The 24,718-nt window shown below is 37.8% G+C and overlaps 1 protein-coding gene across 1 annotated transcript in view; it reads left to right on the top strand.

The window, feature by feature from the left end:
- Window positions 1-23,009, top strand: part of FAM114A2 (family with sequence similarity 114 member A2) — a 38,023-nt gene extending 15,014 nt beyond the window's left edge. Inside the window, exons 10-14 of the mRNA XM_082623085.1 lie at window positions 6,400-6,522; window positions 7,010-7,149; window positions 10,088-10,160; window positions 19,136-19,189; window positions 21,675-23,009. Of these exons, the coding sequence (XP_082479211.1) occupies window positions 6,400-6,522; window positions 7,010-7,149; window positions 10,088-10,160; window positions 19,136-19,189; window positions 21,675-21,776 (492 nt within the window). The 3' untranslated portion in view covers window positions 21,777-23,009. The remainder of the gene's footprint in view (window positions 1-6,399; window positions 6,523-7,009; window positions 7,150-10,087; window positions 10,161-19,135; window positions 19,190-21,674) is intronic.
- Window positions 23,010-24,718: the final 1,709 nt, after the last annotated feature.

Consider the following 24,718-nt stretch of genomic DNA (forward strand, 5'->3'; position numbering starts at 1 on the left):
GGGAGATAACTGTTTCCAGGGTAATACCCGCCTAGCAGATATGCCAGTGCCAGCTCTTGGGACAGTATTCTCTGGATCTTGGGCTGCTTGCTGCCTCTTCACCCTCTTCTCGAGAAATATCTTAGGATCGGTTAGCAGCAGCACACATTGCTTCCTGGCCAGGGAGAGCTGATAGCCATTGTATAGTCATCACAGTCACCTCTTGCGTACCCCACGGTAAGGAATAGGATGCTTAAGGGAAGTTACCCTGCTCTCCCATGCCCACTAAAAACACTGCATTCTCCAAGAAAGCTTTTCAGAACCTTGCCTCAGCAGCTCCTCTCCCTTGTCTTGTTTGTAGCACTTTATGGCACTTTCTAGCTTGTGTCATAGTGTTTTTTGTTTTGGAAGTAATAGCAAACTTAGAAAAAAGTTGCAAGAAAAGTACAAACAACATTCATATAGCTTTTATGCACATACACCTATTAACATTTCACTGCATTTGCTTCATCATTTGTGCTTGCAAATGTGTTCTCTCTTTCCCTCTTCCTATCCCTTCCTCTCCACCTCCCGCATAGACACACACACGTTATTACTATTATTGGGACTTTTTTTTTTGGCCATACCGTGCGGCATGCAGGATCTTTAGTTCCCCAACCAGGAGTAGAACCCATGCCCACCCCCCCCAGCACTGGAAGTATGGTGTCTTAACCACTGGACCACCAGGGAAGTCCCTGGGACTATTTTTTTTTTTTTTTGGCTGTACGCGGGCCTCTCACTGTTGTGGCCTCTCCCGTTGCGGAGCACAGGCTCCGGACGCGCGGGCTCAGCGCCATGGCTCACGAGCGCAGCCGCTCTGCAGCATGTGGGATCTTCCCGGACCGGGGCACGAACCTGTGTCCCCTGCATCGGCAGGCGGACTCTCAACCACTGCGCCACCAGGGAAGCCCTGGGACTATTTTTTGAGAGTAAAATGTAAGCATTATAGCCCTGTACTCCTAAATATTTCAATATGTATCTCCTAAGAATATGGATATTCCCTTCTATAACCACACTAATTATCAACTGCAATAAATTTAACATTGATACCATAGTTTATTTAATCTGTTGTCCACATTCCAGTTTTGTCAATTGACCTGACAATGTCCTTCATATCCAATTTTTTCCTCTAATGTTGGAGCCAGTACATGATTGAGAATTGTATTTAGTTGTCACGTACTTTGTCTCTTTTAATCTGTATTTGCTTTGTTTTGTTTTGTTGTTTGTTTTAGTCTCTTTTAATCTGGACTAGTTCCTTAGCTTTTCTTTGTCTTTTATGATTTTGACATTTTTGAGAAATACAAGCCCCTCCCCCTTTATAAAGGTAGAGTAGTCCTCATTTGAGTGTTGTCTGATGTTTTCTCATGATTAAAATCAGGTTATACATTCTTGTAAGTGATATTGTATCCTGCACAGGGTATCATATCTAGAGGCACACGATGTCCATTTGTCCCTTATTGGTGATGTGTTGTCTGATTTCTCACTGTATAATTATTATTTTGTTCCTGTGCTACTAATGAGCTTTCTGTGGGGAGACATTTTAAGACCATACAAATATCCTGCTCCTCATAATTTAGCATCCTAGATTTAGCAACTATTCATGATTCTTGCTGCACCAGTCTTTACTGTGATGGTTGCTGAATGATGATTTGTTTCAATCCCAGTACATGCTCCACATTTACCAGTGAGCTCTCGGCATTCTACTTAGAATTAAGAGCTCTCCCTTCTCCCCTTATCTCTTTATTATCTGTTTGTTATTGATATGGTCTCATGGGTTTCTATTTTTCCCCCCATTGGTTTGTAATTCATTACTGTCCTTAATTATTTTGCTGTTCAAATTGTCCTTCAAGCTGACTCCTGTGTGACATGCCCCCATTATTGTTTGAGTATTTCCTTATTTTCTGGCATAACGAGATCTTGTACCTTCCATATTTCTCTCCAGAATGAACCTTTTCTTCAAGGAGCCATGGTTCCTTTTTGATATTACAGGACAAAACCTGGATGCTAAGTGTACTCATTGCTTGGGGTATCTTTGCTTCTAGGCCCTGTTGGCCTAGGAAATGTATTCAAGTACACATATGTGCACCTGTGTGTGTGTGTGTGTCCACGTATATGCTCACATACATATTTTAGAGATCATGAGTTCACACTGATAACTCCAGTTTCAGTCCATTCTTACAGGTTCTTCCTTGCCTCTCCCCATTATACATTTGTATCTCTCTTTCATAGTAAGAACTCTCTCCCAACAACATTACTGCATTTCCTAATTTCCCCAGTCCTGTAATGCATCTGAAATGTTTTCCTTGCTTTGCCCATACTATTATAAAACAAAACTATAAAAAAATTTATGATTTACTTATTGTCTCCCATGTTAATTTAATTTCATCTTTGAATATATAGAGTATTAATATGTTTTCAAAAGTCAAAACTGTACAAAAAATATATTCAGAAGTGTCACTCCCTCTCAATTCCCACCCACTTCACTCTCCCCTCTCCTTTTAGATATTAAACTTTCTTGTTTTCCAGCATATCCTTCCTGTGTTTCTTTTTTAGATAGCAGATATATTTTAAAGACAAGCAGATATATTTTCTTATCTCCTTCTTATGTAAAAGTTACCATACTATTGATATATGTATTCTTTAGCACTTTATTCACTTAACTGTGTGCAAATGTATTTTCATAAAATTATCGGGCTTCCCTGGTGGCACAGTGGTTGAGAGTCCGCCTGCCAATGCAGGGGGCACGGGTTCATGCCCCGGTCCAGGAAGATCCCACATGCCGCGGAGCAGCTAGGCCCGTGAGCCATGGCTGCTGAGCCTGCGTGTCCGGAGCCTGTGCTCCACAACGGGAGAGGCCACAACAGTGAGAGGCCCGCGTACAGCAAAAAAAAAAAAGTAACCCCTTACCTATCTGGTAGTCCTAGTCATTCTCTAAAAGCAATCTTTGTATTGCTTATATTTTGGGTGTTGAGACTTAAGATGTAGAATGATTAAGGATCAGGACCTGATTATTTCCAGGAGTTTATATGAGAGTCTGTATGATGCAAGGGAAAAGCAATGAAGCAAAAGTCTGAGAACACAGTTCTGATTCTTATTCTGACTCTCACATGTGATGTAGGCAAATCCCATTCGTTCTCCAGGCCTCATTTTTTTCAGGTCAAAAAAAAAATAAGTTGTTGGAGAAGCTAAGCTCAAAGGTGCCTTTTAATTCCGAAGTCTCTAGATCTCATCAGTGGGACGTTCCAGACTGAATTCTGAGTGTGGAGGGTGGCTAGCATTGTTTTTTTTTTTTTTTTTAATTTACTTAATTTATTTATTTTTGGCTGTGTTGGGTCTTTGTCACTGTGTGCAGGTTTTCTCTAGTTAAGGCGAGCCGGGGCTCCTCTTCGTTGCAGTGTGTGGGCTTCTCATTGCAGTGGCTTCTCTTGTTACGGGGCACAGGCTCTAGATGCGTGGGCTTCAGTAGTTGTGGCACGCAGGCTCAGTAGTTGTGGCTCGGAGGCTGTGGAGCGCAAGCTCAGTAGTTGTGGCGCATGGGCTTAGTTGCTCTGCGTCATGTGTGATCTTCCCAGACCAGGGATCGAACCTGTGTCCCCTGCATTGGCAGGCAGATTCTTAACCATTGCACCACCAGGGAAGTCCCAAGCATTGGTATTTTTTGAAAGGGATGATAAATTACATTGAGTTGGCACAATAGATTATAATAACTTAATGTATTTATTAGAGAGGTTATTTTGAGTATGTATTATGCCTACTAAAATATCTCCAAGTAAGTTAAATATATAGTATCAGATTTCTTTTTGTTTTATGTGGCCTTATATCTCTCTGTTTTTCTTCTATTTTCCATCTCACATAAATCAATGTCTGTTTTTTGTCTGGGTTCATAGGTTCTGCTCTAGCTCATTCATGTTGTACCCTTGGGTGTAGCCCCACTTATTGATCCTTAGAGGCTCAGCCCCAGTACTATGTCTGTAATAAAGCCTGTGATTCCCTCAGTTTTCAGAATGACTCTCAACGTCTTCTCTGGATTCCTATTGCCTGGTTACAGCTCTGAACACATTCTGTGTATATAAAGTTACTCAAGTGGATGACTTAATTTAATGACAGTAAACATTTCATTAGAAACCAGCACTCTTCTCAGTTGCAAATGACAGAAACTCAAGTCAGACTGGCTTAAGAAAAAGGCACATTTATTAGCTCACGAAACTAGAAAACTAAGGGGCAACACTGGCTTCAGGCATGGCTCTCCACCCAGAAACTTGTCCCCTCTCCATCTCTTGACTCTGCTTTCTTCTGTTCATTCTTAGGGATGCTTTTCCACATGATGGTAAGATGATTACTGGCAGCTTCAGGAGACTTTTTCCAGTTGAGTAACTCCAACAGAAAGAGGGCTTCCCTTTCCCAGTAATTTTACGAGATGTCCTGAGGCTGATGCCCATTGACCTAGCTTGGGTCACTTTTCCATCCATGAGCTAATTACTGTATAGACAGGGGGATTAATTTCTTGGTAGCTAAACCTAAATCATTTGCCAACCCTTGGAGTCAGAGGATGAAAGTAACCCCATCCAAACCACATGAACTGAGAAAAATCTAGGACTTACTACCAAAAGAAAGGAGATATACATGCCAGCTAGGTAAAAACAGTAGATATCTCTCAACACTATAGGGAACATCTGGGTGCACTAATCCAAATAAGATACCACCACTGTTCCGTAATAATGTAGTTTATTTACGAGATAACACGTAGTTAATTCCAGTGTATTTTGGTAAGTACTAAGTTGAAGGTGTACTTAGGGGACTGTGGACGTACAGAAAAGGGTTGTTGAGGTGCCCAATCTCCTTGGATGCCTTTGAAAGTTACTTGGAGCAGACAGTGTTTGGGTGGAGGATTGAAAGAAAATTGAGTTGCCTTGATTTAGGGGAAAAAAAAATGGAAATGACACTTTGGACTAAGGGAATACAATGAACAAAGAACAGGCATATTACAGGTCATTATTATCAGATCATAAAGCGGGAAGTGATAAGAGATGAAACTAGAGAAGTAGGTAGAGTAGGTCATGGGCACTTTTTAGATCATGTCAAAGAGCATGATCTAGTGGATGGAGAGCCATTGAAGAAAAGCAGAGTGATCAGCTATGGGCTTAGATAGATCACTGGTACCATTAGGGAAGATGGATTTAAGAGGAGCCATATCAGAAGCAGGGAGACCAGTCAGAGTGCTCTTGCCATAGAGTAGATTTGAACTTAAGTGGTGGTAATAGAGAGGAAGAGCAAAGTGGAGAAATGTGTACGGTAAAATCAGACTATCTTGGTGATTGGAAAGGAAAAATCTAGGATGGCTCGTGTATTTTGGCTTGTATGACTGGTATATGATGGTTCTTCTAAAGCTCAAGGGAATAAGAGAGGATGAAAAATTTAGGGATAGGGAGAGAAAGATGATGAATTTAAATTTTGCACATGTTATGTGAGACAGATGCCTATAGGATATCCTGATGCGTATGTCCAGAAGGGAGTTGGAATATGTTGTTTTCAGAAGTTAGTGCTGGAAATAAGGATTCAGGAGTCAGCAGCAGGTAGGGAATAGTTAAAATTACTGAAATAGGATCGATGGAGAGGGAAGGGAGTAGGGTGAGATAAGTAGAGAGCCAAGGCTGCTATTCGGGACTAAGAAGGGGTATGGGGGACTTCCTAGGGTGATGGGAAAGTTCTGTATCCTGATCTGGGTCACAATTATGCAGGCATATACACATGTAACCTGTCATGCTCTGAAGATTTGCACACTTTACTGTGTGTAAGGTACACCTCAGTTTAAAAAAAGCCAAAGGATTCGAGGGAATGTGTGGTCACAAATGTTAAGTGTTGTAAGGAGATCTAGTAAGTTAAGTACTGAAAAGCTAGATGGTATGTTTGTTTGGGTGAGAACAAGAACACTGACTTCCATGATGCTAAAATGTTCCTGGTGGGTGCACAGTAATCTTGGTGAGCTGAATCGAATTGCTGATGGACTGTACAGTCATCCCTTGATATCCTCAGAGGTATCCTGGTTCCAGGGCCCCCTGTTGATACCAAAATTGAGGGATGCTCAAGTCCCTGATATAAAATGGTATGGTATTTGCATATAACCTACATACATCCTCTGGTATATGTTATATCACCTCTTGATTGCTTATAATACCTAATACAGTATAAATGCTGTGCAAATAGTTGTACATACAATGTAAATGCTATTTAAGTTGCCAGCACTTGGCAAATTTAGGTTTTGCTTTTTGGAACTTTCTGGATTTTTTTTTTTTCCAAATATTTTCAGTCCGTGGTTGGTTGAATCTGAAGATGTGGAACCTGTGTAGATGGAGGGCCAACTATAATCTTTTTCTTATTTAGGCAAGAAATATAGCCTGTGAATGGATCAGGACATCTCTGGCCAAACCATTAGAAGAGAAGGAAGAAGGAAAAAAACAGTTGGAAGCAGAAAAAATTGAGCAAATCAATAACAATTCAATAGAGGTAATGAAAACAACTAAGGCTTTTTTTTTTTTTCAATGTGGTATCACAATTAGGGATGTAAGCACCTATTTTGTTGTACTGCTATCCATAATTTCTACCTTGTGATCCAAGATTGCAACATCTTAGTTCTAGACTGTAGGATGCAAGGAGTGAAGAAACAGAGACAAAGGGTGCATGTATGTGGCGTCATGAGAAGTTTCCCAGAAGCTGCGCATGACACTTTTTATTCAGATCTTTTGGCTAAAACTTAGTCCCATGGTCACACCTGACTTCAGGGGAGCCTCTGTTTTTATAGCTATATGAACCCAGCTATAAAATTATATAACTACTATGGAAGAAGAGGAGGTTTATTGAAGGGCAGCTGTTAGTCTCTGTTGCTTTCAAGATATTGTATACTTCAGTATGGGAGAAGCAGGGTGGTGTCATTTCCTCTTGTATTAAAAAAAACAATGCTCTGTTTTGTTATGCTTTCTTTTGTTTTTCCCAGGATATCCATGCATTTGCAATCAGGAGCCTAGCAGAACTGACTGCCTGCTCAATTGAACTGTTTCACAAAACAGCGGCTCTGGTTCTGCATGGCAGGAAGCAGGAAGTAACAGCCATAGACAGGAGCAGAGCCCTTTCCCAGTAAGTGTAATGAGTGTCCCTCTAAATGATACAGTTTGCTGAAAGGGTTTTCTCAGTGTCTTTCCAAAGGTTTAGAAACTTTCCTCTCAATACGTTGCTGTTCACATTGCACCATTCACATCTTAGAGGTTTGTTCATTTTGGGTTTTAGTTAATAAGTAGCCAAGGGTGTTGTTTATTTTCATTGAGCCATAAATCTATATTATAAATCTGCCCTCTTTTATTAACCAACTCATACTTGGAAAACTAGTTTTGTTTTTTTTTTCAGATCACTGACCTTAATTGAAGTAGAATTTTGCATAAGTGAAAACAGAAAATAGTTCTAATAACCTCAGTTCTTACTAACAGTTGTTGGTTATTGAGTGCTAATTATATGCCAGGTCCCATACTAAGGGATTTACGTGTATCATTTCTAATCTTTAAAAGCAACCCTCAAGATAAATGATCAGTCCAACTTTAAAAATGAGGAAACACAAACATAAGAGAAGTTAAGTAAATTATGCCCAGGTTGTGCAGACTGGGATTTAAACCCAGGTCTATCTAAGTTTCAAACCCTTTTTTTTCCAGTATATTGCTGGTTTTAAACAAAACTTTGAAAAATGATAGAATGTAGGTAGTCACAGGAGGAAAAAAACCCCTACTGTTTTCTAAATAAATCTCCTAATTAAATAATGAGAATTTTCATTGGAGAAAAAAACATGAGTGAGAGTGTCTAGTGTGTTAGGATTGAAAGGGACCCTTGATGTTCTCTGGGCCATTTCTTCACCTACGGTTTCACTGCCTCTCTACAACATCCTGTAAGGAGGGGCCTAGTTTTGTCTTAAACATCCTTAGGATGAGGGATTCACAATCCCAAAGCAGACTATTCTTTGGAAAACTAGCTATTTCCACTGCATGGAATGCTCTTCCAGTCATGGCTCTTTCCTTCACTGAATTTCCTTTACTTCTTAGAGGGTCCTTTTTTCACCACCCTATCTAATACTATCTTCTACCATTTTCTCATTCTTTTTTTCTTTTCTTTAACTCTAATTCACTATTACATTGATCAGTTTAACCTCCTCAAGGGTAGGATTTTTATTTTGTTTTATTTTTAAATTTATTTTTTAATAAAAAAAGTCTTATAAAATTTTTGAAGGTTACCTTCCATTCACAGTTATTACAAAATATTGGTTATATTCCCCATGTTGTTATTACAAAATATTGGCTATATTCCCCATCCTTGAGCTTGTCTTACACCCAGTAGTTTGTACCTCCCACTTCCCCACCCCTATATTGCCCCTCCCTCCCTCTCCCCACTGGTAACCACTAGTTTGTTCTCTATATCTATGAGTCTGCTTCTTTTTTGGTATACTCACTAGTTTGTTGTATTTTTTAGATTCCTCATATAAGTGATTTCATACAGTATTTGTCTTTCTCTGTCTGACTTATTTCACTTAGCATAAATGCCCTCCAAGTCCATCCATGTTGCTGCAGATGGCAAACTTTCATTCTCTTTTATGGCTGAGAACACAATACTTTCCATTGTGTATATATACCACATCTTCTTTATCCATTCATCTGTTGATGGACACTTAGGTTACTTCCATGGAAGTAACATAGGTTACTTCCATGGCGATTGTGAATAATGCTGCTATGAACATTGGAGCGCATGTATCTTTTCAAATTAGTGTTTTTGTTTTTTTGACATATACCCAGGAGTGGAATTCCTGCGTCATATGGTAGTTCTATTTTTAGTTTTTTGAGAAACCTCCATACTGCTTTTCGCAGTGGCTGTACCAATTTACATTCCCACCAACAGTGTACAAGGGTTCCCTTTATTCCATATCCTCACCAACATTTGTTATTTGTGTTCTTTTTGTTGATAGCCATTCTGACAGGTGTGAGATGATATCTCATTGTGTGTTTTTTTGTTTGTTTTTTAAATTTTTATTGGTGTATAGTTGATTTACAATGTTGTGCTAGTTTCAGGTGTGCAGCGAAGTAAACCAGTTTTACATATACATACATCCACTCTTTTTTTTGGAGATTCTTTTCCCATGTAGGCTATTGCAGAGTATTGAGTAGAGTTCCCTGTGCTATACAGCAGGTTATTATTAGTTATCTATTTTATATGTAGTAGTGTGTATTCATCAGTCCCAACCTCCCAATTTATCCCTCCCACCCCCCCACTCCACATCCCCTGGTAACCATAAGCTTGTTTTCTACATCCATGACTCCTGTTTTGTAAATAAGTTCATTTATACTCTTTTTTTTTAAGATTCCACATATAAGCGATATTATATGATATTTGTTATTCTGTGTCTGACTTACTTCACTCAGTATGACGATCTGTAGGTCCATCCATGTTGCTGCCTCATGTGGCTTTGATTTGCATTTCCCTGTTACATTTTTGAATTCTTTACTTGCTTTCATATCACCATCTAGGGCATATTATATATATAAATATATGTATACTTTTGTGTGTGTATAAATGTATACATATATAACTATAAACATATACAAACATCCATCTCTTTCTATATTTATAGTATCCCTGTCAATCAGCAAGTAAGTTAGTATTCATGAAAACTGGTGCTTTGCTTGTTTACTAATATATCCCCAGTGCTCAGAAGTACCTGGTACATAGAAGCCTTTCAGTAAGTATTTGTCAAATGAATGAATAAATATTTAATTTAACTATATTTCTAAATAGAATGTAGGATCTTTTAAGTACGACCTTGTCTCCTTAAAATGTATCTTAGTTATTTCCTTTGATTTAATTTGAAAGCATAGTATTTTCTAGAGAATTTTGTAGAAAAGTATTTCTCTAAGGACTGAACCTTCTCTTCCTATAACATGAGTCCCCATATATGTAGTTGAACATATATGGGGACCTAGGACCTGTTTGAACATATATGGGGACCTAGGACCTGTTTCTTCTTTTTTCCCTTGTTTCCTAGGATGACAGTTGTGTTGTGTAAAGAGTTGTCCTCTCTGTCTAAAGAGTTCACCACCTGCTTAACAACTGCTGGGGTAAGAATTCATGATTTTTATTGGGCTAATGTTTGTTTTGTTTTTAGAACAGCTTTATTAAGATATAGTTTACATATCATAAAATTTTTCCCATTTAAGTGTACGTTTCAATGGTTTTTAATATATTTACAGAGCCATGCAACAGTCACCAAAATCTAATTTTAGATCATTTTCATCATCTCCCAGAAAACCTCATACCATTGCAAGTCACTTACCATTCCCTTCCCCTCCACATTCTTCTAGCCTTAAGCAACACTAACCTACTTTCTGTCTATAGATTTGCCTATTCTGGACATCTAATATAAATGGGATCATACAATATTATGGTATTTTGTGTCTGGTTTCTTTCACTTAGCATAATGTTTTTGACGTTCATCCACATTGTATCAGTATTTCCTTTTATTACCTAATAACATTCTATCATATGGATATATACCACATTTATCTGTTCATCAGTTGATAGACATTTGGATTGTTCACTCTTTTTGGTTGTAATGAATAATGTTACTATGAGCATGCATGTATGTTTTTATTTCTCTTGGGTGGATAGCTAGGAGTGGAATTTCTGGGTCATATGGGTAATACGGACCATTAAGGAACTGTCAGACTGTTTTCCAAAGTAGTTGCACCATTTTACATCCCTGCCAGCAATGTATGAGAGTTCCAGTTTCTCCACATCCTTGTTGACACTTGCTATTGTCTGTTTTTGTGTTTTTGTTTTTGTTTTTTAAAATTTTACCAGACCTAGTAGGTATGAAGTGTTATCTCATTATGGGTTTTATTTGTATTTCCCTGATGGCTGATGATGTTGAGCATCTTTTCATGTGCCTGTTAGCCATTTGTATGTCTTCTTTAGAGAAATGTCTCTTCCAGTCTTTTGCCTATTTTTAAATTGGGTTGTCTTTTTATTATTATTTTATAAATTGGGTTGTCTATTTTATTATTTATTCTGATTTTAATTATTTGTCTTTTTATTATTTACTATTTATTATTGAGTTATAAAAGTTCTTTATTTTCTCTGGATACAAGTTCCTTACCAGATATATGATATGCACATATTTTCTCCCAGTCCATGGGCGGTCCTTTCACTTTCTTGATAGTGAATAGTGATACAGTCCAACTTGTCAATATTCTCTTTTATCACTTGTTCTTTTGGTATTGTATCTAAAGAATCATTGCCTCACCCAAGATCATGAGGGTTTACTCATGTTTTTTTCTAAGAGTTTTATGTTGCAGTTCTTATGTTTACATCTATTATATATTTTGAGTTAATTTTTGTGTATGGTGTGAGGTAGGGGCCCAACATTTCTTTTTTGCATGTGGATATCCAGTTGTCCCAGCACCATGTGTTGAAAAGTTTCCCCTTGTTGAATTGTCTTGGCCCTTTTTGTCTAAAATCAATTGACCATAGTCATAGGGGTTTGTTTCTGGGCTCTTATTTCAGTTTCATTGATCTGTGGTATCCTATGCCAGTGCCATACTGTCTTGATTTCTGTAGCTTTGTAGTAAGTTTTGAAATCAAGAAGTGTACGTCTTCCAACTTTGTTCTTCTTTTTCAAGATTTTTTTGTCTATTTGGGGCCCTATGCATTTCCATATGAATTTTAGGATCATTTTGTCTATGTCTAACTGAATTTTGCAACTTGTTGTTTTTTTTTATACAGTCTTCAGTATATTTTGTGCTGCTCTCTCTCGAGACCTGTACTGAGAATGTAGACCTTGATAAGATAAAAATCCCAAAGTTGGATTCTAGTTTTAAGGGGCAGTGCTTACTTAGACTATGGCAACTCTCATATTTTGTAGTTGCCAGCCAGTAGGAGAGTTGTAATTAAAGCTAAAGTTTTTTTGTCTTGTTTTAAGGAATTGTAAAAATTTACTGAAGGTGTGTGAACTATGGAAGACGATTCAGACATCAGTAATCATGAATTGGCATAAAATCAAGGGCATTTTAAATGGACAGATAAAAATCACTTTGTAGTACACCAAACTCATACATACAGAGAACAGATAAGTGGTTGCCAGAGGCAAAGGGTGGGGGCTGGGTGAAATGGGTGAAGGGGATCAAAAGGTACAAACTTCCAGTTATAAAATAAATAATGTACAGCATGTACAGCATTGGGGATGTCATGTACGGCATGATACCTATAGTTAATAATACTGTATTGCATATTTGAAAGTTGCTAAGAGAGTAGATCTTAAAAGTTGTCATCATGAGAAAAAAAATTATTTTACTATAGTGATGGATGTTGACTGGTCTTATCATCATTTTAGCATGTATGCAGATAGCAAATCATTAGGTTGTACATATGCAATTAGTATAGTGTTGTATGTCAATTATACCTCAATTTAAAAAAAATCAGCTTGTAGTTAAGGGTGTAGGGGTCAGTGTGGCAGCAAAGTTATTCTGGGCCCTTAAATTTATTTTAGTTAAGAGCATGGCCCAAATTAATTCTTCTCACTTTGAGTTTAGATTTTTCCTATAAGGGATAATTCTGTGATATAGCTTCTCTTTTCCTCTTAGTATTTTCTTTAAAAGAGCTTCTGGGTTTCCTGAAGTTAATCTTCTGAGGCTAAAGTTTTCCATGTGTTTCATAAAGAAACTTTAACCCAGCAAGTCAACTCTAAGGTGCTAACACATGCAAGTATCAAATTTGCATTATTTGTTTCCACATTTTCCAAACAGCCCATCTTAAAAACAAGTTGAGTATTTTGAGCACATGTTTCATATCTGTATATTTTGTTTTTAAATTTCTCTAAAGTTTTTGTGGTCAAATATACCATTTCTATCTCCCTTCCAAAATACTCTTTAAAGTTAGTAAAAACTACAAAGGCATACACTCTCAATTTGGATAGAAGGAAATAAAGAAGGAAATTTAAAACCCTTCCTGAGTCTGATCTAGACTTTGTCTATGCTTATATTTATATTTGGGTATGTGTCGGTGTTTTTCAAAGTGGGATCATACTTTATTTATTTTTGAATTTTTGAATTCTATTTAACTTATTTTTTTATACAGCAGGTTCTTTTTAGTTACCCATTTTATACATATTAGTGTATATATGTCAATCCCAATCTCCCAGTTCATCACACCACCCCCCACCCTCCACCCCCCACCTCTTTCCCCCCTTGGTGTCCATACGTTTGTTCTCTACATCTGTGTCTCAATTTCTGCCCTACAAACTGGTTCATCTGTACCATTTTTCTAGGTTCCACATATATGCGTTAATATACGATATTTGTTTTACTCTTTCTGACTTACTTCACTCTGTATGACAGTCTCTAGATTCATCCACGTCTCTACAAATGACCCAATTTCGTTCCTTTTTATGGCTGAGTATTATTCCACTGTATATATATATACCACATCTTCTTTATCCATTCATCTGTCAATGGGCATTTAGGTTGCTTCCATGACCTGGCTATTGGAACTAGTGCTGCAGTGAACATTGGGGTGCATGTGTGTTTTTGAATTATGGTTTTCCTGGGTATATGCCCAGTAGTGGGATTGCTGGGTCATATGGTAATTCTATTTTTAGTTTTTTAAGGAACCTCCATCCTGTTCTGCATAGTGGCTGTATCAGTTTACATTCCCACCAACAGTGCAAGAGGGTTGCCTTTTCTCCACACCCTCTAGCATTTGTTGTTTGTAGATTTTCTGATGATGCCCATTCTAACTGGTATGAGGTGATACCTCATTGTAGTTTTGATTTGCATTTCTCTAATAATCAGTGATATTGAGCAGCTTTTCATGTGCTTCTTCGCTATCTGTATGTCTTCTTCGGAGAAATGTCTATTTAGGTCTTCTGCCCATTTTTGGATTGGGTTGTTTTTTTTTAAATATTGACCTACATGAGCTGTTTATATATTTGGGAGATTAATCCTTTGTCCATTGATTCATTTGCAAATATTTTCTCCCATTCTGAGGGCTGTCTTTTCGTCTTGTTTGTAGTTTTCTTTGCAAAAGCTTTTAAGTTTCATTAGGTCCCATTTGTTTATTTTTGTTTTTATTTCCATTACTCTAGGAGGTGGATCAAAAAAGATCTTACTGTGATTTATGTCAAAGAGTGTATTTCCTATGTTTTCCTCTTAAGAGTTTTATAGTGTCCGGTCTTACATTTAGGTCTCTAATCCATTTTGAGTTTATTTTTGTGTATGGTGTTTAAGGATTGTTCTAATTTCATTCTTTTACATGTAGCTGTCCAGTTTTCCCAGCACCACTTATTGAAGAGACTGTGTTTTCTAGATTGTATATCCTTGCCTCCTCTGTCATAGATTAGTTGACCATAGGTGCATGGGTTTATCTCTGGGCTTTCTATCCTGTTCCATTGATCTATATTTCTGTTTTTGTGCCAGTACCATATAGTCTTGATTCCTGTAGCTTTGTAGTATAGTGTGAAGTCAGGGAGTCTGATACCCCCAGCTCTGATTTTTTTCCCTCAAGACTGCTTTGGCTATTTGGGGTCTTTTGTGTCTCCATACAAATTTTAAGATTTTTTGTTCTACTTCTGTAAAAAATGCCATTGCTAATTTGATAGGGATTGCATTGAATCTGTCGATTGTTTGGGGTGGTATAGGCATTTTCACAATATTGATTCTTCCAGTCCAAGAACATGGTATACCTCTCCATCTGTTTGTATCATCTTTAATTTCTTTCATCAGTGTCCTATAGTTTTCTGCATACAGGTCTTTTGTCTCCCTAGGTAGGTTTATTCCTAGGTATTTTATTCTTTTTGTTGCAGTGGTAAATGGGAGTGTTTCCTTAATTTTCTTTCAGATTTTTCATCATTAGTGTATAGAAATGCAAGAGATTTCTGTGCATTAATTTTGTATCCTGCAACTTTACCAGATTCATTGATTAGCTCTAGTAGTTTTCTGGTGGCATCTTTAGGATTCTCTATAGATTCTCTATACTATAGACTATAGTATCACGTCATCTGCAAACAGTGACAGTTTTACTTCTTCTTTTCCAATTTATATTCCTTTTATTTCTTTTTCTTCTCTGATTGCCGTGGCTAGGACTTCCAAAACTATGTTGAATAAGAGTGGTGAGAGTGGACATCCTTGTCTTGTTCCTGATCTTAGAAGAAATGCTTTCAGTTTTTCACCATTGAGAATGATGTTTGCTGTTGGTTTGTCATATATGACCTTTATTATGTTGAAGTAGGTTTCCTCTATGCTCGCTTTCTGGAGATTTTTTGTCATAATTGGGTGTTGAATTTTGTGAAAAGCTTTTTCTGCATCTATTGAGGTGATCATATGGTTTTTATTCTTCAGTTTGTTAATATAGTGTATTGCATTGATTGATTTACATATACTGAAGAATCCTTGCATCCCTGGGATAAATCCCACTTGATCATGGTGTATGATCTTTTTAATGTGCTGTTGGATTCTGTTTACTAGTATTTTGTTGAGGATTTTTGCATCTATATTCATCAGTGATATTGGTCTATAATTTTCTTTTTTTGTAGTATCTTTGTCTGGTTTTGGTATCAGGGTGATGGTGGCCTCATAGAATGAGTTTGGGAGTGTTCCTTCCTCTGCAATTTTTTGGAAGAGTTTGAGAAGGATGGGTGTTAGCTCTTCTCTAAATGTTTGATAGAATTCACCTGTGAAGCCATCTGGTCCTGGACTTCTGTTTGTTGGAAGATTTTTAATCACAGTTTCAATTTCATTACTTGTGATTGGTCTGTTCATATTTTCTATTTCCTCCTGGTTCAGTCTTGGAAGGTTATACCTTTCTAAGAATTTGTCCATTTCTTCCAGGTTGTCCATTTTATTGGCATAGAGTTGCTTGTAGTAGTCTCTTAGGGTGTTTTGTATTTCTGCGCTGTCTGTTGTAACTTCTCCTTTTTCATTTCTATGTTTATTGATTTGAGTCCTCTCCCTCTTTTTCTTGATGAGTCTGGCTAATGTTTATCAATTTTGTTTATCTTCTCAAAGAAACAGCTTTTAGTTTTATTGATCTTTGCTCTTGTTTTCTTTGTTTCTATTTCATTTATTTCTGCTCTGACCTTTATGATTTCTTCCCTTCTGCTAACTTTGGCTTTTGTTTGTTCTTCTTTCTCTAATTCCTTTAGGTGTAAGTTTAGATTATTTACTTGAGATTTTTCTTGTTTCTTGAGGTAGGCTTGTATTGCTATAAACGCCCCCCTTAGAACTGCTTTTGCTGCATCCCATAGGTTTTGGATTGTCCTGTTTTCATTGTCATTTGTCTCTAGGTATTTTTTGATTTCCTCTTTGATTTCTCCAGTGATCTCTTCGTTATTTAGTAACGTATTATTCAGGCTCCATGTGTTTATGTTTTTTATGTTTTTTTTCCCTGTAATTGATTTCTAATCTCATAGCATTGTGGTCAGAAAAGATGCTTGATATGATTTCAATTTTCTTAAATTTACTGAGGCTTGATCTGTGACCCAAGATGTGATCTATCCTGGCGAATGTTCCATTCGCACTTAAGAAGAAAGTGTAATCTGCTGTTTTAGGAATGAATGTCCTATAAATATCAATTAAATCTGTTTGGTCTCTTGTATCATTTAAAGCTGTGTTTCTTTATTAATTTTCTGTTTGGATGATCTGTCCATTGGTGTAAGTGAGGTGTTAAAAGTCCCCCACTATTACTGTGTCACTGTTGATTTCCTCTTTTATAGCTGTTAGCAGTTGCCTTATGTATTGAGGTGCTCCTGTATTGGGTGCATATATATTTATAATTGTTATATCTTCTTCTTGGATTGATCCCTTGATCATTATGTAGTGTCCTTCCTTGTCTCTTGTAACATTCTTTATTTTAAAGTCTATTTTATCTGATATGAGTATCGCTACTCCAGCTTTCTTTTGATTTCCATTTGCATGGAATATCTTTTTCCATCCCCTCACTTTCAGTCTTTATGTGTCCCTAGGTCTGAAGTGGGTCTCTTGTAGACAGCATATAGATGGGTTTTGTTTTTTTATCCATTCAGCGAGCCTGTGTCTTTTGGTTGGAGCATTTAATCCATCCACACATTTAAGGTAATTATCGCTATGTATGTTCCTATTACCATTTTCTTAATTGTTTTGGGTTTGTTTTTGTAGGTCCTTTTCTTCTCTTGTGTTTCCCACTTAGAGAAGTTCCTTTAGCATTTGTTGTAGAGGTGGTTTGGTGGTGCTTAATTCTCTTAGCTTTTGCTTGTCTGTAAAGCTTTTGATTTCTCCATCGAATCTGAGTGAGATCTTTGCCGGGTAGAGTAATCTTGGTTGTAGGTTCTTCCCTTTCATCACTTTAAATATATCATGCCACTCCCTTCTGGCTTATAGAGTTTCTGCTAAGAAATCAGCTGTTAACCTTATGGGAGTTCCCTTGTTTGTTATTTGTTGTTTTTCTCTTGCTGCTTTCAATAATTTTTCTTTGTCTTTATTTTTTGCCCATTTGATTATTATGTGTCTCGGCGTGTTTCTCCTTGGATTTAACCTGTATGGGACTCTCTGCGCTTCCTGGACTTGGGTGGCTATTTCCTTTCCCATGTTAGGGAAGTTTTCAACTATAATCTCTTAAAATATTTCCTTGGGTCCTTTCTCTCTCTCTTCCCCTTCTGGGAGCCCTATAATGTGAGTGTTGTTGCTTTTAATGTTGTCCCAGAGGTCTCTTAGGCTGTCTTCATTCCTTTTCATTGTTTTTTCTTTATTCTGTTCCGCAGCAGTGAATTCCACCATTCTGTCTTCCTGGTCACTTATCCGTTTTTCTGCCTCAGTTATTCTGCTATTGATTCCTTCTAGTTTATTTTTCATTTCAGTTATTATATTGTTCACCTCTGTTTGTTTGTTCTTTAATTCTTCTAGGTCTCTGTTAAACATTTCTTACATCTTCTGTATCTTTGCCTCCATTCTTTTTCCGAGGTCCTGGATTACCTTCACTATCATTATTCTGAATTCTTTTTCTGGAAGGGTGCCTATCTCCACTTCATTTAGTTGTTCTTCTGGCGTTTTATCTTGTTCCTTCATCTGGTACATAGCCCTCTGACTTTTCATCTTGTCTATCTTTCTGTGAATGTGGTTTTTGTTCCACAGGCTGCAGGATGGTAGTTCTTCTTGCTTCTGCTGTCTGCCCTCTGGTGGATGAGGCTATCTAAGAGGCTTGTGCAAGTTTCTTGATTGGAGGGACTGGTGGTGGGTAGAGCTGGCTGTTACTCTGGTGGGAAGAGAAGAGCTCAGTAAAACTTTCATCCACTTGTCTGCTGATGGGTGGGGCTGGGTTCCCTCCCTGTTGGTTGTTTGGCCTGAGGCGACCCAACACTGGAGCCTGCCCGGGTTCTTTGGTGGGGCTAATGGCGGGCTCTGGGAGGGCTCACGCCAAGGAGTACTTCCCAGAACTTCAGCTGCCAGTGTCTTTGTCCTCACAGTGAGACACAGCCACCCCTGTCTCTGCAGGAGACCCTCCAACACTAGCAGGTAGGTCTGGTTCAGTCTCCTATGGGGTCACTGCTCCTTCCCCTGGGTCCTGATGCGCACACTACTTTGTGTCTGCCCTCCAGGAGTGCAGTCTCTATTTCCCCCAGTCCTGTTGGAGTCCTGCAATCAAATCCCGCTAGCCTTCAAAGTGTGATTCTCTAGGAATTTCTCTTCCTGTTGCTGGACTACCAGGTTGGGAAGCCTGACGTGAGGCTCAGAACCTTCACTCCAGTGGGTGGACTTCTGTGGTTACATGTTCTCTGGTTTGTGAGTCACCCACCCAGCAGTTATGGGATTTGATTTTATTGTGATGCGCCCCTCCTACTGTCTCATTGTGGCTTCTCCTTTGTCTTTGGATGTAGGGTATCTTTTTTGGTGAGTTCCAGTGCCTTCCTGTCTTCCTGATGATTATTCAGCAGTTAGTTGTGATTCCGGTGCTCTCGCAAGAGGGAGTGAGAGCATGGCCTTCTACTCCGCCATCTTGAACCAATCATCATATTTTACCTATTGTTTTTTTAATATACTATGCTTGATTAACGCATTATCCTTTGTTCTAGGTCAAGGAAAAGGCAGACGTCCTTAATCCGTTAATCACTGCAGTATTTCTAGAGGTTAGTAGTACTAATTGTTTTTTAAGTCTCTAATTTCTAGGGCATTATGTATTAATAACTCTTTAAGTTTTTATTTTTTGTTTTTTTCACTAGTTTAGCCGTGTTGATGCAGATATGACCAAAATGGTGTATATTTTATCATATTTCCTGTTCATTAATTACAAACCATAAAGATGCAGGTGCCAGGTAAAGTGCAGTGGAAGAAGTGGTAGGCTGTCATTACTTAGTACTACCCCTTTGTAATTAATGGACAATTCTCATTAATGAAACATCTTCTGGAGACTAGCTAGTAAACATGATGTGCTGAAAATTACAAATAGGCTAGCACTGCTCCTTAAAGGACTAAGGTTTATGCAGAGGAGATTAGTTACAAAACAAAACAAAAGAAAACAAAACACTTTGTCATTTTCTTGCCCAGAAATTTGCTTTATTATGTCAAAAAGCTACCTGTGTTTACATAATCTGTGCCAGTTCATTAGATTTAAGAAGGTAGGTGGTTTAAGTCCATGGATGGATTATATTGCTGCCATGTATGATGCTTTCTGGATTCCATGATTTAAGAACTCTATCTTGGGACTTCCTTGGTGGTACAGTGGTTAAGAATCCACCTGCCAATGCAGGGGACACAGGGCTTCCCTGGTGGCGCAGTGGTTGAGAGTCCGCCTGCCGATGCAGGGGACACGGGTTCGTGCCCCGGTCCGGGAAGATCCCACATGCTGCGGAGTGGCTGGGCCCGTGAGCCATGGCCGCTGAGCCTGCACGTCCAGAGCCTGTGCTCCGCAACGGGAGAGGCCACAGCAGTGAGAGGCCCACGTACCGCAAAAAAAAAAAAAAAAAAAAAAATGCAAGCAATGCAGGGGACACAGGTCTGATCCCTGGTCTAATGCAGGGGACATGGGTTCGAGCCCTGGTCCGGGAAGCAGAGCAACTAATAAGCCCGTGTGCCACAATTACTGAGCTGTGCTCTAGAGTCCGCGAGCCACAACTACTGAGCCTGTGTGCCGCAGCTACTGAAACCTGCATGCCTAGAGCCCATGTTCCACAACAAGAAAAGCCACCGCAGTGAGAAGCCTGCACACTGTAATGAAGAGTAGCCCCTGCTCACCGCAACTAGAGAAAGCCCGCGCACAGCAATGAAGACCCAACACAGCCAAAAATAAATAAATAAATTTATATTAATAAAAAGAGAAAACCACAGAATGCAGAAAAAGTGAAAGATAAAAAGAACTCTATCTTGTAAATTAATTGTGCAAAAATTTAGATGTTTGATGATTTGTTTAAAACATATTTATCTAAGTCTGAGGGGAGAAAATATATTTGATAATCAGTTAGGTTTTAAATATGAATCAAAAAAAATATTTTTGCCACTGGAGTGTTACTTCTTTAGTTTTAGATTCTTTTAAAATTACCAATGAAGAAATGCCTTTCATTCCTTAACTGCATAGTTTTCCTTTAGTAGTCAGGGAAATTATTCTGATCACTTAAGCAATTAAAAAAAATATGTTTATGATTTAGTAGATGGCAGAGTTGTAGAGATGAAAGAAGTTTACAAACCAGGAGCCCAGTCGTGTCCTAGGTCTCCCCTGATTTGCACTATGACCATGGACCAGGCGTTTACCTTTTTGGCAATCTTGTTATCTTTATGTACAAAATAAGAGGTTTAACCAGATGTGCTGTGAGGTCTCTTTTGGCTGCCAAATTTGGTATCAAATGTCACACTGAAGTTTAAATAGGGGTTCTTGCCATTGATAAATCAAAAAAAGGTAAACTCACTTGATATGGATACCCTTTTGTTTTTCTGAGTTGGTTGGTCTTGCTTACAGATTTGAAACACTCTTGTCCTTGAAATTATACATTTTTTTAAATGTAATGAACTCTTATTCTTCTGGAAGGTCAGAACTTGTCAGATATAAATGAAGTCTGGCAAACTCTGAGCATAATGATTCCAAGTTTTTCATATGTCTCTTGTAGTAGACAGAAACATATCTGTACTTTATCATCTTTAAAAGCAGTATTCCTTCTTTATCTTTGTGAGCACCTGTCACATGTTCACTGATTATTTTGAGTCCATGGAAGAAGAACAATCACAATAGACTAGAAATCCTATTGATGTAGGATTCATAGCCTTCTGAAATCCTCTGAGTAATTGACTAAAATGCTGTGACAGGATCTACCCATTCAATCAAGGAATAAATAAGCTTTGAATGCCGAATTTGAGCAAGATGCCAAAGAATGGCTGTCATTCTAATGGGCAAGCTGGACAAAAATGGTGACATTCTTTTTTGGTGCTCTCATATCGTTTTAAGAGCTAGGTCATTCTTTCCCCTATAAGTTTAGTGAAATGGTTAAATATGTATTCTTATTTGCCAGGCTGCAGATTCAGTTAGATTGTAAAAATTAATTTATTTTTTTGTTGTCCTATATTTTCTCTTTTAAGTGACTGCAATATTTTCTTTTTCTTATTTTTCAATCCTTATCGTTACAGGCATCAAACAGTGCTTCCTACATTCAGGATGCCTTTCAGCTACTTTTACCTGTGCTGGAGATCTCTCTTATTGAGAACAAGACTGAATTACCAGAGGCATGAGCTACAGGTCCAGAGGCCTTTGTCAGGACACTGAAGAACAGAGAAGATTCTACCTGAGACTTGTGTTGGCCAAGAAATGCCACTCTTTTCTGGGTACCCCTGGAGAAGTGAGGGAGAAAGGTTATTTTAGTATATAAAATCCAGGCAGGAGAGCAGGTTTAAGGAAGTTTGTTGCCTTCAGTGCTTGGCTGAAGTATTCAGGTCCTCACACTGCTCTTCCCAGTTGTTATAATTAATAAATTATTTGAAAAGAAATTTTATAGAAAGTTAAAAAATAATAGCTCATAAGGTTAAGGGGACACTCAGGCAAAAATATTGGTCTTTCTTTGACAAGATGCAAAACACTAAAAATTTTGCAGTGGCTGTAATTTTGCAGTCCATGGATGTAATTGGTTGTTAAGCAAGAGGAAAAGGAATTCAATATTCTGTAATTCATGTGCTTGATCTATTAATGCCATTTTCTTTCTCCTCTCTATAATAAAATCTATGGCTTTAAGGAAACCGAGTATATATAAACTCTTTAATGATTACCCTTTATTATGTGAATTCTTGGAATTGGTTAGAAAGTTTCATCTCCTCTTTAATTCCCAGTAGATATTTGGCATTGAGGGGAAGCTTATAGAATATACTTAGAGCCACATGAGTGAACTATAGCAAAGTGCCCTTTGGCTTCAAATTGCTTTCCCACCACAAGATGACAAGCTTCAAGTTGTAACTGACCCCTCTTTACGGGATTCACGACCAATAAATGCAATTTAGAGAAACAGTTTCATGTTTGCTGATATTCTGAGTTTCCAGGATGTTTTTCATGCATACCCTATATGCAGGATAAATTCTGTAATAGCCAACTCCAAAGGAGTGTTGAAGCTCTTTCAATGATGGGGATTTTGTTGTTTGAATATTGTTGAAGTGGACTGTAGAGTCCCATAGAAACGATGTTCATGTATAACAGGATTAAGACAGTTTATTTTTCCTCATTCTTTTTTGTTTCTTTTAATGTATTCTTTAGCATGTTTATAAATACAACTTTTATCTTTCATATCTTAAGCCTTCTTTTGCTTTCTTCAACAGTCTAAAAGACTTATAGGTTATCTTCTTCCTGAAAGCTATTTTGGTATCCACTCTTTTAAAAAAAAGTTCTCCAACTTTGTGGTTTTTAATGATTCAGGTAACTTTTGTGAGCTCTGCCCCTTATCTTTTAAAACCTTTAAATAAAATATAATAATCGTGTCAGTTGATCCTTTTATTTACTTTTGCAAGTGTAGAGCCCTGATATCTTCTCAGACCACAGAAATAGCAAAATGAACCTATAACAGGTTGATATCAAGACTATTTCTATGTGATCACCTTATTTGGGGTAGGGGGCAGTTTGTTAGCAAGGAGGAAACTAAGTAGATTTGGTCTAAAAAGATACACTAACATCACTAAAATGTTACTCTGCTTATATTCTGTTCTAACATGATGAGAAAAGTTTTTGAATATTTCTTTTTAAAGAAACATTTAACCCTTCCCGAAGTGAGTAATTCTGTAATTGCAGAAAAACGGTTGTGTTGTGGTAAGTAAAGCGGGTGTCCCCAGCCCTAATTTGTGCCTCAGGCCCAGTTGCTGTGTCTGAACCTGGATCCCTGAGGGTGGTATTTCTTGAGCAAGGTTTAGAAACTGGCCACACTACCTACTACCTGTTCAGATTCTCATATAAGGGCAGTTTGCAGTTTTTACTCTTTGATCTGGAAACACATCTAAGGTTTTTCTTTTAAGAAGAGGGGTATAGATGTGGGGGATAGAACAGTGACTTTTTATGCCTGTCCAGATTGCAACCCTCAGTTTCACCTGTTTTAGATTAGACCTTACAAAAGGCCATTGTGAGTCACTGCCTCTTCTTTCTCTCTCATCCCTCTCATCAGCTTTGCCCACCCACTCACATGTGTTTTAGTGGATTTAGGAGACCACCAATGAAATGATGAAAGGACCAATGAATTCTGAGTAACAGTTGCCTACCTTTCACCTGGAATATAATGAAAAGGAATGAAAGTCCTTTGATTCAGTAGAGTTAGGGGAATAAGAGCATAAACATTCATTGATAGGTGGAATAGGTAGATTCAGGGGACTCATTGGAACCTGTTGGATTATGGTGATGGTTTTTGGATGGTGCATACTTCATTATTCCATTTGGGGTGAGTACATGATGTAGTTTCTTGATACCTACTCTTTTGGTGCTACTTCCTTTAAATTTTTTGGTACTTAAGATTTACTGCTGTGTCATAGTATGTGCTACCTCCCCTTCCCAATTCACTTAACACCTTGATAGGTTAAATGTTCAGTTATTACTGGATTAAGTGTTTCTCTTCCTACGATTGGGATCTTTAAAGGCTGTGATTAAAAGAGACTTTATTAATTTGATCTAAAAGAAATAGAAATTTCCATGAACTAATTCTTGTTCCTTTTTCCTTTATACAGTACCTTGGAAACATGTTAAGGACAAGCTATTTTTTCCTTACTTGATTTTGATAGGTTGTTCTTTTTTTTTTTTTTTTTAAGGTATAGACGCCTAGATTGACAGGTCTCTGAAATGTGAATTTGTAATTCATATCGGTGGCATTACCACAAATCTGAAACCAGGGCTGATGCGCACATGTAAATTTTCCAGTCCTACAATCAGGAAACAAGATTTTGTGGGTTCCTCTGCTTGAATGAGGACCCTCTCTTTTGAATTTGTTTTTATATAAAGACCTATTTCAGGGAGTTGATGTTTTATAAGTAGTTGCTATTGATGTCATCAGTTGAGAAATAGACATTTTTCTACACTTTTAGATGTTTTCTGAATTTAAAGGCGAGTATACTCTTCAGGTTGGAAAAACCCAGATAAAATTGTACCCATAGTGGGCTCTCAATAAGCATGATATTTCTTCATAAACGTCAAAGGTTGAAATTGTTTATTATGT

The sequence above is a fragment of the Mesoplodon mirus genome (assembly GCF_964341445.2).
Source record: "Mesoplodon mirus genome assembly, chromosome: 5".
Taxonomy (NCBI): Eukaryota; Metazoa; Chordata; class Mammalia; order Artiodactyla; family Ziphiidae; genus Mesoplodon; species Mesoplodon mirus.